At 37.0% G+C, this 15,864-nt stretch overlaps 1 protein-coding gene across 2 annotated transcripts in view; it reads right to left on the minus strand.

Moving 5' to 3' along the window:
• Positions 1 to 15,864, minus strand: part of PPP2R3A (protein phosphatase 2 regulatory subunit B''alpha) — a 148,376-nt gene that overhangs the window by 94,656 nt on the left and 37,856 nt on the right. For both annotated transcript variants that reach the window (XM_074370872.1, XM_074370877.1), the window contains one exon: positions 5,269 to 7,724. In XM_074370872.1, coding sequence (XP_074226973.1) covers positions 5,269 to 7,266 — 1,998 coding nt within the window. In that variant the 5' untranslated portion in view covers positions 7,267 to 7,724. The remainder of the gene's footprint in view (positions 1 to 5,268; positions 7,725 to 15,864) is intronic.

A 15,864-nucleotide genomic window follows, 5' to 3' on the forward strand; every position in this document is an offset into this window, starting at 1 on the left:
CATAGTATAGCTTTAAAAAAAACCTTCCTCCTTATTTACCTTAAAATTTTCCTCTTTCACTGAAGCACTCTCCCCCCTGCCCTCCAGTCTTTCAATTGGGACAGGCAGTAATGGATTTTTTTCCCTAGCTTTGTTTTTACTAAAACTGAGTAAAAATAAATGATTTTCAGGGGAAGCTAGGGTTTGTTATTTTAACCTGTGAATAACAGCTAACAGACTATTGCCCCATAAGGCTAAAAACAGATAAAAAATGACTGTAATACCATCTGCCGGTGGTAATAAAACACAGAATTAAGATATTACTTATTATGTGAATTACCAAAGCAGTATAGTTTTTCTAAGTGTTTCTTAAAAAATTATTATCTCCCATGTCAAAACATATCCTCAGTAATTCACTCATTTTGTAATTATGAAACCTTTTGAAATCTCAGCCACACCCTGTTTCTCTCTTCTGCAAGCTGTTCTCTCTCTTTTTTTTTTATTGAAGTATAGTTGATTTATCATATTATATTAGTTTCAGGTGTACAACATAATGATTTGATATTTTTATAGGTTTTACTTTATTTAAAGTTATTATAAAGTTATTAGCTGTATGTCCTATGCTGTACACTATACCCTTGTAGCTTATTTATTTTCTAGCCAGTACTTTGTATCTCAATCTCCTGCCCCTATCTCATCCCTCCTCCCACCCTTCTTCCCACTGGTAATCACTAGTTTGTTCTCTGTGAGCATGTTTCTCTTTTGTTATACTCATTTGTTTGCTTTAATTTTTTAGATTCCACATATAAATGAAAACATACTGTTCTCTCACTCTTGTTCAACTCATTTCATGCCCATCTGCACATCTCAGCTATTCTGGAATCTACAGGGTTGTTTCCTGTCACTTAGAGTCTTTGTGAAAACAGCATGTACAGAGGCAAATACTCACTTGTTGACCAATGATATAGACAACTTGACAGTGGGAGAGAGAGTTCATGAGCAAAGAAAGGAAAAAAGAACAGAGTAAGACATGGATGAAAAGGAAGCTCTTTTAAGTGGAAAAGTCAAGAGATAGGTAGTGACTGGAGAGGGAAGGGGAGAAAGTTATGTAGTTCAGAACCCACGATCAGAACTCACGACGAAGGACTGTGAAAACTCTGGGCTTATTTATTTTTCTATTTCTACTGGCACACTGTTCGACTGCCATCAACCACTGGTAGTTTTTGCCACTGATATTTAATTACATTTCCAAGATTTCCAATGCCTTTAACAAAATATCACATGGAGTCTTATCTAAAGTCTGTTTTGTTGATCTACCATGAAATAATATCTAGACTAGGAATTAGCAAACTTTTTCTGTAAATGGCAGATAGTAAATATATTAGGCTTTCAGGTCTCTGTTGTAACTATTCAGCTTGGTAGGCAGAGCACAAAAGCAGTCACATAGACCATATGTAAATGAATGTGTGGCTGTGTTCCAATAAAACTATCTACAAACAGAGGCGGCAGGTCAGATTTGGCCCATAGACCACAGGTTGCTGACCCCTGATCTGGACCAATATCCTCTTCAGCAATCTCTCAACATCCTCTTAGTATTTTCTATTTGACTCCTTCTCCCAATGCAGGTTTGAATTATATTTCTGGACAACAAATATCTGGACAACAAATACAGTTCACTCTTGAGAAATTATTTTGAAATACATATTAAAATATTAATGACACATAATATTGTCAAGTCAATCTTTCTTCTCAGGGATAATCATCAATGTCACATAAAAGCACTTCCTACTTGCCCCTTATGTAAATCTTTTAATTGAAATGTTTTCAACAATGGGAAAAAATTTGACTGCCCAAATTATTTTTTAAAAAAGCAACTTAATTTAAAATTTATTATTCTTTAAAAAATATTATTCTTAAAAAATATACTGTGGGACTCCTCTGCTTTAAAGTCTTCTTTAGCTCCCCAGTCCCCTAGAACAAACTCTTTAGCACAGCATATAAGGTCATTCAAAAGATGGCCCCAACCTCTCTTTCTGATTTTATTTTCTACTACTTTCTGTTCATTTCTACTATTTTCTGTTCTTTCTATATAAGAATAAAAACATGACCGACAATACTGTATAAAAGCTTACAGGAGATAAACACCGACACTTCAGGAAGCAGTTACCTCTGGAAAGGGGAAAAGATACTGGGAAGGGGAACCCTAGGGATTGCAACAATATCTGAGGTGATTTTTTAAAATGGTGATATTAATGAAAATATTAAATAAAGCAAAGATCTGAAGCAAAGCTATGGCAAAACGTTAAGATTTAACACTAAGTTGTGGGTAATGAGTGCTTTTTGTATTATTCACAATACTTTTCTGTTTGTTTAAAACAGGGGTTGTAAATTACAGTCTGGGTTAAATCTAGCACACTGCCCATTTTTTAAGGCGTGGAGCTAAGAATAGTTTTACATTATTACAGAGCTGTTTAAAAAAACAGACTATGTGACATAGACCTTGTAACCTGCAAAGCCTAAAATATTCACTCTTTGGCCCTTTACAGAAAACGTTTGCCAACTCCTGATTTAAAATATTTCATAAGAAGTAAAGAAAGATTTTAAAAAAAGGTAGGAAGGTAACTGAGTCATGGAAGAATGGTTTTGTTTTCTTGCATTAAGTATCTTCCTAAATTAAACATTTTATATTACCTGTCTCTTTAATTTTTCATGAATTACTTCTTCAACTTTTATCAGGAAATCTCATCATCTTACCGGGGGTGGGGGAAACCATGTATGGTGACAGATGGTAACTAGACTTATTGTGGTGATTATTTCAGAGTGTACACAATTATCAAATCATTATGTTGTACACCTGAAACTAATGTTATATGTCAATTATCCCTCTATTAAAAAAATATGTACCTCTGGGGGAAAAAAGAAGAAATGTCATAAAATTTTATTCTACGATTTTGGAACTTATTTAAAAGACTTATGGGAGAGTTTTTTAACACGATTTTTGTTTCGGTCCTTACTTGTCAAAAAACTGGGAAGCTCACTTAGAGCCCAGTGTGTCGTTTTTATGTAGCTGTACTTAGACTGGGGACCTGCTTAAGAGCTGTCGGCCGGGGACACAGGAGAGAGGCTGCGCAGGACCTGCTCCTGGCTTTCGGTTGACACTTTCTGCTTTCTGCAGCCCACCTCTTCTAGAAGAATTCTGTCTCCTTTTTTCACAGAACATAATGGGACAAGAGGGTTAAATAAAATTCAAAACACTGTATTACAGTAAGCGTTTCTGGCTGTACTGGTTGTGAGACATTGGAATATGTTATCAGAGAAGGTATTTTTTTATGGGTAAAATAGTGAGATAATACATCTAAATACTTTAGCATGCCTCAGATCACAAGGACTATTAGATGTAATTACCATTTTGAGGTTGCAAATAGCTATTTTCTTTTCTTTATAAAATATTAAGCACATCACTATTGCCTGGGTACATGAAAGAATTTTTCTTATTTTTATAATAAACTTCCACTGTTTCTCACCCTAGCACTGACCTACCTTAACTAAAGATATTCCCATTTGTGAATCAGTGGGTGAGGAGATTTCACAGAAAGGCTCAGTGAGCAACTGAGGATGTTGAGCCCCAAATTACATAATAACCTTAAGTATATATTGCTTTAAATTTTAGTGTCTAAAAATGTGCACAGGAGAACAGCCACAAAACAAATATGGAGTAAAAATTATTTATCTGATCACAATATGCATTTTTTTCCTACTCCAATGAAAATATTAATGAGAACGCTAAAATAATAAGTAGCTTGTTTTTTAAGCTGGCCACGTTTATGCCATCTCTAATATCCATTAGAAAAATCTACTATATTAAAGACATGCAAAAAGGCATAAAATATGACAAAATACTTGGGACCCATCACCAGATTATGAACTAGAACTACAATATTACTGAGGCCTCTATGTACACTTTCTTAGCTCCATCTCTCTTCCTTCCTCTAGGGATTAATCATTGTTCTGAACACTATATTTGATGTATCCATGTATTTCTTCATACTTTTTGTACGAATGTAAATATCTCTAAATAATTCATAACATTATTTAACAACCTGCTTTGTTGATTTGGCTTTATGTCTGAATTCATACATGTTGACATGTATGGTATATTCATATGTAGAGACAGTGCTCACCAAATATTCTATGTGCTCCCCTACGATTCTCAGACCTTAGGCTGGAATCACTGGACTGAGCAGATGGGAAGTATGTCATGTGTGGGGCAAGGCAGTTAAAAGCACCACCTTTTCTTCCCCTTCCTCAGTGAACTCATAAGCCACATATTCTAGGTGGGGCAACGGGGCAGCTGTAGGAACATGGAGCATCCCTGAGTGAGGTGGAGCAGAGCCTCTTACTAAGCCACACTGGACATACACAATGAACAGGAACAATCCTGTTGTGCTAAAGCATACACACATACCTACAAATGGGCGGTTAACTTCCTTTGTGGGATTATTCAAAAGCAATGCTATCAGTAGCAGGGTAGATTCAAAGGCTTTTGAAAATACTTCTGTCCTATGACTCTAGGTTGCTATTTATTCTCAATTGCATGGTGAAGGAAATCTCATATACTCTAGTCTTTACCTTCTTTGAAATATCTACTGCACTAACAAAACCTTCATAGATGTGCTTACACGTCTGGGTACTGTTTCTGGTATGTTAGTTTTGTTTCCCCAACTAGACTTTAAGCTCTTTAAGAGTCATGTCTACTCGAGGGGTGGGTATAGCTCAGTGGTAGAGAGCATGCTTAGGAGTCCTAGGTTCAATCCCTGGTACCTCCATCAAAAAAAAAGAAAAGAAAAGAAAAGAAAAAAGAAAAGTTATGTACCCCACCCAGCATCCTTGCAGTCTATACAAGCATACAGTAATGGGTGGCCTACTGGTTGACTGAGGAGGGTGAGAACTAATATTAAATGTCTACTTTGTGTAAGGAACTTTACTTGTGTTTCACATAAGTTATCTTGATTATTATTTCCATTATATAGATGAGCATATTAAGGCTAAGTAACTTTCCTTGGGTCACTGAACCTAGGAAGAAAATAAAGGCTATGGGGAAGACAGTTGAAGCCAGTCTCCCTGACACTAAAGACTTTGCCCTTTAGTTTTTTTCACTGAACTTAGTGAGACCATGCCTAGTGTAGGGCAGGAGCTTTAGCAGAACATCAAATGGATAACAAAAATTAAAAAAAAAAATTCGCAAACATTAGAACATTTCTTTGGAGAATGCAGATTGCTGGGTCTTACCTTGATCACCTCTGGGGTCTGCTGAATCAAAACCACTGAAGTAGTATCTTTGGCTTTATCACCAACAGGACTTCTACAGCCTGGTAAATTGGCCTGGGAGGGAGTTGTCAAGGTTTCCTGTAGAATCTGCATCATTTCTTTTTCTTGTGATAGGCTCCCTCTGCCTGATTTGCATTCAACCAGTTCTTGAGCAAAGTCTTCAATGCTTTCTAGAATTCGCAGTAAGAGGGCGCGATCTTCTTCCTCTATTTTGTGTCCATTGGTTTCAATAATCCTTGTTAGACAGGAAGATGAGACTTTTTCCGTGGGTGAGGAGACTTTAGATTTAGGCTCAAGATCTACAGGGAACTGACCAGTTAACTGACTAGGACTATTTAGAGAGTTAGAGCTTTTACCTTTGGCAAGAGGCTCTCCTAGAGAGGTCTCCATTTTCTGTGAGAAAGATTCCAAATCCATTAACAATTTATCTATCTCTTCCTGACTGTTAGGATTCATAAAATCTCTGTGGTTTCCCTCTTCAACTTTAGGAACTTTTGATTTAGGATCTTCCTCAAGTAGATTAACAACTGGTTTCTCAAATATCTTACCAATTTCATTTTGCATTGAGGCAGGACCTTTTTTAAGATGAGTACCATGGTCTGAAACTTCTTCTCTGTCTTTGTGTACCTTTAACAACTCCTGACTGGGTCCATTCTCTGTCCTCTGCCCTTCATCTAATGTTTTCTTTCCATCTGACTCTTCTTCAATGTAAAGGGTTTCCATTAGACCACCAGAAGAAACATTTTCTAAAGGGTTCATGGTTAATGACTGTGCTTGAGGTTGCGCATCTTTTAGAGTTCTGGGATCACTTATCTCTAAATTATATAAGGAAGTCGTAGAGTTGTCTGGAATGGATTTTGCCCTGTCTGTTTTCCTAGAACTGTGCTTGTCATCTTGCAGTTCTATAGTCTGAAACTGTCCAGGGTCAGGGGCTGAGAGCTGGACAACATCTTCATATTTAGGGGGCTGTTCAGTGCCAAATACTGGGGAGAAGGGAGTCAGTTGTAAACTAGGCATATTACTGACCAGTTCTGTTAAATCTATAGCCTCATTATTCCCAGAATGCATGAACTCAAATGGTAGCTTTTTCAGATAGGATGCTAACCTGGTCATTACATTCATATAGAGAGTTTCAGAGCTAGAAACTGCATCCTTACCATTTCCTTCACTGATGCTACTCCCTGATTTTTTCTTTATGCATTGTTTTATGATGTCTGTGCATTTTTTCAAATCCTCAGAGCATTTCAGCAAGATGTCTAAACACATCTTTATGTCTGTTCCAGAAGAAAAATTATCTATTTTATGTTTTTCCAAAATCTGAGTAACCAGGTCTTCTTCAGAGAAGTTGTGAAGAAGCATTGAAGTCAGGTTTGTATCAAGTGAGTTTCTATGGGATAAAGATTTTTCCTCAACTGAGGAACTCCGGAGTAAACCAAAGGATGGGGAGTTCCCATCATTGTTATAATGGCCACAGAGCAAGTCAATATCAACTGACCTCCTATTAAATGAGTCAGACTTAACCTTCCTTCCCTTTTTGTAAGCTGCATGATTAGAGTTTTTGAGTTTTTCAAGGGAAAATTCTTTTATTTTCCCACTGGCAAAGCTGATTGCTTCTCCTGCAATGTCCTTTAAGTTACAGGTGTTCTGAAATGTAGATCCCTTCTTGACCCTGGGTATGCCTGTGAGGGCCTGATGGGGATAGTCACCTTCAACTGAGGAAAATCCATTTTCATGGGGTAGAAATATAGAGTTCAGATCTGCATCTTTGAACTGAGACACAGGGATGTGCAAGAGGTCTGCACAAACACTATGATGTACCACAATGCAGTCAACCCCATGTGTGAAGGTGTGGCAGGATCCAGTGCAGTAATGTATAGCTTGCTCAAAACGCCGGTCTATCACCACGCTGCTGTAGTGGTTCACAGTACTAACCACAAGTCTGTAAGTTGCTGCCATCATACCAAATCCACTTAGTGGTGGGATGTGGAATTTTCTAGAACTTGTTTCAAGTAAATTCTAAATGACACTCAGCTGAAAATATATTTGATGCCAATGTTCAGTGGTTTCTTGCAAATATAATGACTTTTCCCACAAAGGGAAACCATCTAAATTTGAGGTTTGGTAACTGTCAGGATACAGTAGCTTTTGCACATGCGTGCTTGTATTAGCAAGTCTAATAATTTAATAATTGTGCTTTTGAGTTTTATTTAGTAATATCATGATACTTTAGGTTTATTTTTAGGAATAAATTTTAAGAAGAATAAAGAACATTCTCGGTTCTTCAGCAGTTGTATGACACAGACATGTACAGTCATAAATTTACTGTCATGAATCTCAGTTGGTAACATTGAAGTATTGTGAAAACTGAGTCCTCCAAAGGTTTAAATGATCCATTCTTCTGTGAATGACAGAGAAACCTGTAATGAAAAAAGAAAATAATTAAAAGTGAATTTTGATCTCTTAATACTGAGAGAACCTTTCCTCTTCCTTTGCATCCCATATACAGTTAATCATCGAGCCTTATTCTTTGCTACATTACTGGTGGCTTATCTTTGAATCATGCCTTTGCTTACACGCCCTACACTAGTATTACCTCAACTCTGCCTTATTATGACTACCTCCCAGTTGGCATTTCTTTTTTTTTAAATTTATTTTTTATCTTTTGTGGGGGGAGCTTTTATCTTTTGTGGGAGGTAATTAGGTTTACTTACTTACTTATTTTTAGAGGTGGTACTGGGGATTGAACCCAGAACCCTGTGGATGCTAAGCAAGCACTCTACCACTTGAGCTATACCCTCTTGCCAAGTTGGTATTTCTTATCCCACCCTCCTTACTACCTTATGTGACACTAATTAGCTTGGATTTAGACAGCTTTCTTGCCCCTCACAGTTCAAGAACTCACACTACTGATCTCCATCATGCATTATGGCAGGCCTAGCTCCTTGGACTCATTTTCAAGACTTTTAACATCTGTTCCCATCCACCTGTAATCTTATTTTCTGCTACTGCCCTGAACCAACATTTTGCTTCTATCAATCCAGTCTTCTTAAAGACGGCCAACACATAGTGCTTGTCTAGATTGTACAACCTCCTCTACACTTGGAAATCATTCCATCATCTTCTCTTTCCTTACTATCTAAGAGAGAGAAAAAGACAACCATTATTACTGTTCTTGATCTCATCCTTTCTAACCCTGCCACATGCAGATCACTCTCTCTTGTCATTAAGTGGACAGAGTTTAATTATTCTCTTACTCTAAAAAAAAAAAGGGCTTTAAAATCATGTAAGTTGCTTTCAAAAAGGTTCAATCAATGTACTCACTCAGTCAATAAATACTGAGTGCCTACTATGTGCCTACTACTTGCTGAGTGTTAGGGATACAGCAGTCCTATGGAACTGTCCTTATGGAACTGACAATCCAGTTGGAAAAAGAAAAACACATATATGAACATATAACTTAGATGGTGATATGTGCTATAGAGAAAAATGAAGCAGAGAAAGTGTCCAGAAAGGATGAGAGGGTGCTGTGTTACAAAGAGCAGTCAGGGAAGACCTCATCGACCTCTGATCAAAGACGTGAAAGGAGAGGGAGCAGGCTGAAGAGGTATTTTGAGCTAAGTCATCTCAGGCACAGTAACCATAAGCACAAAGGCCCTGGGTGGGAGCATGCTTGATTTACTACAAGAATGACAAGGCTAAAGTGACTGAAGCAGGAAAAAGCAAGGGGGCAGCGTGGAAGACGAGGTCAGAAAGGAAATGTAGGAGTCTAAATCATGCAGGGTCTGTAGACTATTATGAAGAATTTGGCTTTAGTCTGAGTTGGGAAACAATTGATGTCTACTGAGCAGAGCAATGATGTGATCAGACTTACATTTCAAATTGGCAATTGTGCTTCTGTGTTCAGAGGAGACCGTAGAGGAGCAAGGTAAGAAGCTGGGAGACAAGTTAGGGGCTACGGCACAAAATCAGGCAAGAAGGCTGGGGGGCTTGAACCCGGAGAAGAACAGTGAAGATATCTGGATGATGTATATATTTCAAACACAGAGCCAGTGTGAGTTGCTGAACAACAGAATGTGCAATAAATTCTACTGCATCGAGAATGGTGGGCTAAGGCAAGGATAGGAAAGGGATGACGACAGCAATGAAGGAGAGTATCAGTTTAACTCCACCAACAATCGCATTGGTGTTTTAACAATAAAAACCTTTACCCATTTAATAATGAGAAACAGAACTTCACTGTTTTCATTATTACTTCTTCAACCCTAAAAAATTCTATTTATTTTGCTAATTTCTTATATTTCTTCTCTGGTAAATTGTCTATTGCATCATTTACTCATTTAGGTATTAGAGACTTAGTGAATAAAAATACAATTAATACAATTAATTCATGAAGAACATTTTCTTTTTTTTCCCCACAAAATATTTATTTAGAGCCTGCCATGAGGCAGGTAATAATGTTGAAGAACCTGTCCTTTTGATGAATTCTTACAATGGTTAGAGTATTCTTGTCTCCTTTTGAGCCAATGATTAGTACTCTCATTATGACAGTCCTACACTATCATAATTACTGTTGTCTTACTAAGTTTTACTACCTGTTTCTTTCTCATATCCCTAATTATGATTCTTTTTTATGCTCCAAATGTTCTTTGATGGTCTTCCAAATGAATTTTTGTATTGCCCAGTTTTAAGAAAAATACTACTGGAATCTGATTATAATTGTAATATACTTATGAATTACTTTGAAGGAACAATGATATCATTACAAAATTCAGATTTTCTACCCACAAAGATATAAATCTTAATTTCAATATTCCTTTATTTCTCTCTGTGGTATTCTTCAGGTATGTCACTCTGTTCTTTTTGTCCTTCAATGTCTCAACTTTGCTGCTATGTGAATGGATCTTGAGCTATTGTTTCATCTTCTACTTCTCCACATTCAAATTACAGATGGTGGCTCATACAAAACTATAAAGCCAGATAGCATGCAGGATGGATGAAGCTGAACTGGGAAGAAATGCCATAGTAAAGGAAGTGCCTGGTAATTTTTAAGTGAAAATACAAAGATGCCAAAGAGGAATAAGTGTTATGGGACAAAAGGCTAGAACATGGCAACGGAAGGAATTACCTTTTCAAAAGATGCACATCTGGAAGACAGGGAAGAAATAGCACCAAACATGAAAAACTATGCATCTTTTCAGAAATATAAGCTTTTGAAAGAGATTTGGGGTAAGGATAAAAGGGAAGGAAAACAAAGAATACTGTTAAGTATTTTAGAATAACCATATGAGAACTACTTAGGACTATATCCTAATACAGGTGACAAAACTGGTTCAGAATCAAAACACGTAAGTGTTGGAAAATTTAAATATCCAGACACCTATTAAAACATATGTCAGATAAATTCCTAAGCTTATACAAAGACTATTTTATTTTTCTAAAATTTGAGAAATTAAAGAGAAATATTTCTCTAGGCTTGAAAATAATCAAAACAATCAGTTGATAAGGTAACATGGCAGAAAATACAAGAAAGTATTCATGTGATATTAGAATTTGAAAGAGTCAAGGAGGAGCGAACACTGGCCAAGGTCAGACGTATACTTTTATACCAGTGCTGTCCAACAAAATGTTCTGCATTGACAGAAAGAGTCCATATCTGCACTATCTGATATAGCTGCCATTAGCCACATGGCAGCATTTTAAACGTGGTTAGTGTAACTGAAGTACTGAATTTAAAACATTTTAGTTTTGCAGTTTTTTTTAACTGAAGTCAGTCAGTTTGCAATTTTCTGTCAATTCCTGGTGTATAGAAAAGTGTTTCAGTCATACATGTACATACATATATTCCTTTTTATATTCTTTTTTATTATAGGCTATTACAAAGAATTGAATATAGTTTCCTGTGCTATACAGGACTTTGTTGTTTATCTATTTTATATATAGTAGTTTGTATCTGCACATTTTGAACTCCTAATTTATCCCTTCCCAGCCCATTCCCCACTGGTAACCGTAAGTTTGTTTTCTATGTCTGTGAGTCTATTCCTGTTTTGTAAATAAGTCCATTTTTTTTTTGGTTCCACAGATAAGTGACATCATTTGATATTTGTCTTTCTCTGTCTGACTTACTTCATTTAATATGATAATCTCTAGATCCAACCATGTTGCTACAAATGGCATTATTTCATTCTTTTATATGGCTGAGTAGTATTCCATTCTATACCACATCTTCTTTAACCAATCATCTGTTGATGGACATTTAGGTTGCTTCCATGTCTTGGCTATTGTAAATAATGCTGTTATGAACATTGGGGTGCATATATCTTTTTGAATTAGAGTTCACTCTGGATAGATGTCCAGGAGTGGGATTGCTGGATCACATGGTAAGTCTATTTTTCATTTTTTAAGGAACCTCCATACTGTTTTCCTTAATGGCTGCACTAATTTACATTCCCACCAACAGTGCAGGAGGGTTCCTTTTAGTTTTGAAAATATTTTAGACTCACATAGAAGTTTAAAAATAGTGCAGAGAATTCCCATGTACCAGTTTCCCAGTTTCCTCCAATGGTAACTTCCTACATCACCCCAGTACAATGATCAAAACAAGGAAAATGACACTGGTACTGTTAATTGAACTACTGACCTTATTTGGATTTTACCAGCTGTACATGCATTCACTCCTTCCTTTCTTTCCTTCCTCCCTTCCTTTTATAGTAACTATCACCACAATCAGGATACAGAACTATCCTGCTAGTCCTCAAAACTCCCTCATACTACTCTTTTGTCATCATCCAGTCAACAGACCACTGATCTGTTCTCCATCATTATGATTTTGTCATTTCAAGAATATTTTATGTATGGAATCATACAGTATGTGAACTTTTGAGATGGGCTTCTCTTGCTGAACACAATGATTTTGAGGGTCATACACTACCATGTGTATCAACAGCTCATTCCTTTTTATTGCTGAGTAGTAGTCCATTGTGCAGATATATAGTTTGTTTGCCCATTCACTCATTAAAGGGTATTTATGTTGTTTCTAGTTTTTGGTTATTACAAATAAACTGCAGTGAATATTAGTGTGTAGGGTTTTGTGTGAACGTAGTTGTCATTTCTCTAGGGTAAATAACTACAAGTCTGACTTTTGGGTTGTATGTTAGGTATATTTTTTTTTATAAGAAACGGCCAGCTGTTTACCAGAGTGGCTATATCATTTTACATTCCCACCAGTAATACATGAGCAATATGGTTGATTCCACATCCTATTCAACATTTGCAATTATCAATATTTTCTATTTTAGCCATTTGAACAGTGTGCAGTGTTAATTCATTGGGGCTTTAACTTACATTTCCCTTATGGCTAATGATGTTGAACATCTTTTCCTGTGCTTATTGACCAGCCCCATATCTTCCCTGGAGAAGTGCTGTTTAAATCTTCTGACTATTCTAATTAATTTTAACTTAAAAAGTCACGTTTGGCTAGAGGCCACCACGTTAAATAGTGTAGTTCATAACAGGAATGCTGCTTTCAGAAATTCTGAGACTTTAAAAGAAAATATGAAGGAAAAAAGGTATGGCAAAAATGGAGATTCATTGGTTTTAAAAATGAAATCTGATGACCTGGTCACAAGTAATCCAACTGAGAAAGAAAAGTAGTGGAAGAGTTAAAGAATTAATTACAAATTTGGGTCTTTGAGTTAAGTTTTGAAGGGACATGAATTGCAGAGAGAGGGAACATACAGCAAAGCCAAATCCCAAAGGTTGGCACCTGTTTCCGTAAGTTTACAGTCTACAATGATCTGAGCTTTTCTTTAATGGGCCAAAGAAATGAAGACTACTTCCCTGATATTTGGTTCAGATATGTGGGTGTCAAATTCTGCCTTTTCATCTAGAACATAATTCAACTGAAAACCAATTGTCTGGCTGGAATCTTAGACATGGAATCTAATCCAACTATTCTCAATCAGAGATACAATCTAACTCAGAACCAAGATGCTATCTTGTGCCTCTTGGTAAAAGCCAGGCTGCGTGGGTTTGATTTCCAACCTTGCCACTTACAGCTGTGTGGCCTTACATAAGTTGGTTAACTTTTGTCAGCCCGTTGCATCTGCAAAATGGAGATAATGATACTCATCTCATGAGGATTAAGTTAATACGTTGAATGCTTAGAACAATGCCCAAGACACAGGAAATGCTCAATAACTGTTAGCTGTTATTGGTACAACTCACTCATCAAACATTTTCTACTCTGAGCCTGACCCTGGTGGGATGATGCTGAATAATTTATGGTGATGGCCCTCAGCACACTTACTGTTTAACGAGGGCAACAAAAGAAGCAAGCACAATGGGTATCAGGAGCACTAGGGTAGGGCTTCTGTTTCCCCCATTTTGCTCTCACAATTAATACATATTCTTATCAGAAAAGTTAGAAAATATTTGTAAGTAAAAAAAATTTTTTCATTACCCATATCACCATTCAGAAATAACTACTGTTAATATTTTTATGAACATCCTGATATTTTCTTATGAAAATGTTTTACCCAAAAGAAAAAGTTATTTTCTTAGAATATATTCCAAGTAGTAGAATGCTGAGTCAAAAGGAGTGTGTGTGTATGCATATACTTTTTAAAGGTTCTTAGATATATAGATATATACATTCATTTTCTACCCTCCAGAAAAATGACAAATTTATACTTCTAATATCAGTGTAAGAATGGGCCCATTTCCCCATGTTTTCCTTGCTAATTTGGTAGATGAACAAATGAAATACATTGTTTTAATCTGCCCTGAACATCTTTTTATTTACCTAGTAGACAGTTTGTGTTATTCATTTGTAAAATCTTTCTTTGTGCCCTTTGTCAATTTAGAGCATCTAAATCAGACTGGAGTCAGGAAAGACTTCCGAAAGTAAGAGATGTATGTTTTGAAGGATTGATGAGAATTAGTTAGACAAAAAGGAAGGGAGCAATATTCTAGGCAGGGGAAAACGTACCTGAAGGCTCAGAGGCCTATCATGGCACAGTGAGTTCAGAACAACAAGTAGTTCTGGCTGATTTCACGAGGGGAGTGTACAGACAAGCAAGAGGGAAGGAAACCAGAGAGCAGCAGGAAGTGGACCACAGGCTGTCTTGTGTGCTAACCTAAGCAGTCTGAACTTTATTCTGTAAACTGTGGGAAAATAAACAAGGACTTTTAGGGTGTGGAGTGACATGATGAATTTATGTATGAAAAGATCACTGTAGCAGCTGAATAGAGGCATAGAAATCAATTAGAAGGCTACTGTAATAATCTGTGTGAGAAGCGGTGAGACCCTAAATCAAGGAGGTGGCAGCAGTTAACAAAGAGGAGGGCACTGATTAGACAGAGAGAAAGAATTCACAGAGGAGGAAGAGGGGAAAGTGAGAGGGAGGAATCTTGGGTTTCTGGCTTGGGTATTGGGGGACTAATGCTGTCACTCCCAATGCAGACTTTTTGTTTCTGTTTTATGGGAAGTGGCCATAGAAAAGATAAAGAGTTTTATTCTGAATGTGTGTTTGAAGAAGTCCCTGTGGAACAACCAAGTGGAGATGACGGGATGAAATATGAATATAAAAACCTGGACGTCAGCAGGCAGATCTGGGTTAGGGATGCAGTCCTGAGAGGTCACTCAGGGTGAGTGCATAAAGTGAGAAGAGCTCTGGGCTGAGGATCACTGACATTCCTGGCTAAAGAGAAGAGCAGAAGTTTTAGAGGCAGCCTAAGAAGCAGTTTCAAAGATGCTGAAGGAGAAACTTTGAAAACAGGGTTACTGGCATTGGATGCTGCAGAGAGGTTAAAAAAAAACAAAAATTACCCACTGGACTTGCTAACATGAAGGTCACTGGTAACCTTAGCAATGGTGATCTCAAAAAAAGTCCTAAAGACTATGGGATAGTCCCAAAGACCATGTGTGCACAAGTGTCATGTATAATTAAAAATATCTGTCAACATTAGTCTAAGAGAACTCTTCCAATAAGTCAAAAAGTACTAAATGATAAGAATAAGAGGGCATTGTATCATAGTTTGAATTCTTTCTTTCTCAATGGCACATGAATTAATGTGTTTTATGATCTTCAATGTGATGAAATATCAGTCTAAACATGTTACAGCAGGGGTAGAAGGCAGAATATAGAAGATTCCTTGGGAAATTAGAGAAATTATTTTGAGTGTTTACATTTGTTCCTCCTCAGGTCTTGTTTCACGCTGCCTGCCCACATCCCCCAAGCATTCTGTCTCTCCTGGTTCTTTCATCCCTGCAAAGGGCCAGAGTCTGGTTTCCCAATTTCTATCTAAGTGGTTCATATGCAACTTCAGAGCTCATTCAACACCATCACTTCTGCTTTAAGCAGTGTATGATTACTCTAACAAGTACTCTCCACTGGCTCCTGGTATTCCTCCAGAGTAAACTGTTATATGGCCAGTCCTAATGAAGTGGACCTGTTGTGAAACAAAAGTACAGAGGCAGCTGACAAGAAAAGTTAGGAGGGAGAACTGGATTTTGAAAGACAAAAGCCTTACCAGGTGAAGAAGGGATTAAACTGGACC

Source organism: Camelus bactrianus, chromosome 1 (genome assembly GCF_048773025.1).
Source record: "Camelus bactrianus isolate YW-2024 breed Bactrian camel chromosome 1, ASM4877302v1, whole genome shotgun sequence".
Classification (NCBI taxonomy): Eukaryota; Metazoa; Chordata; class Mammalia; order Artiodactyla; family Camelidae; genus Camelus; species Camelus bactrianus.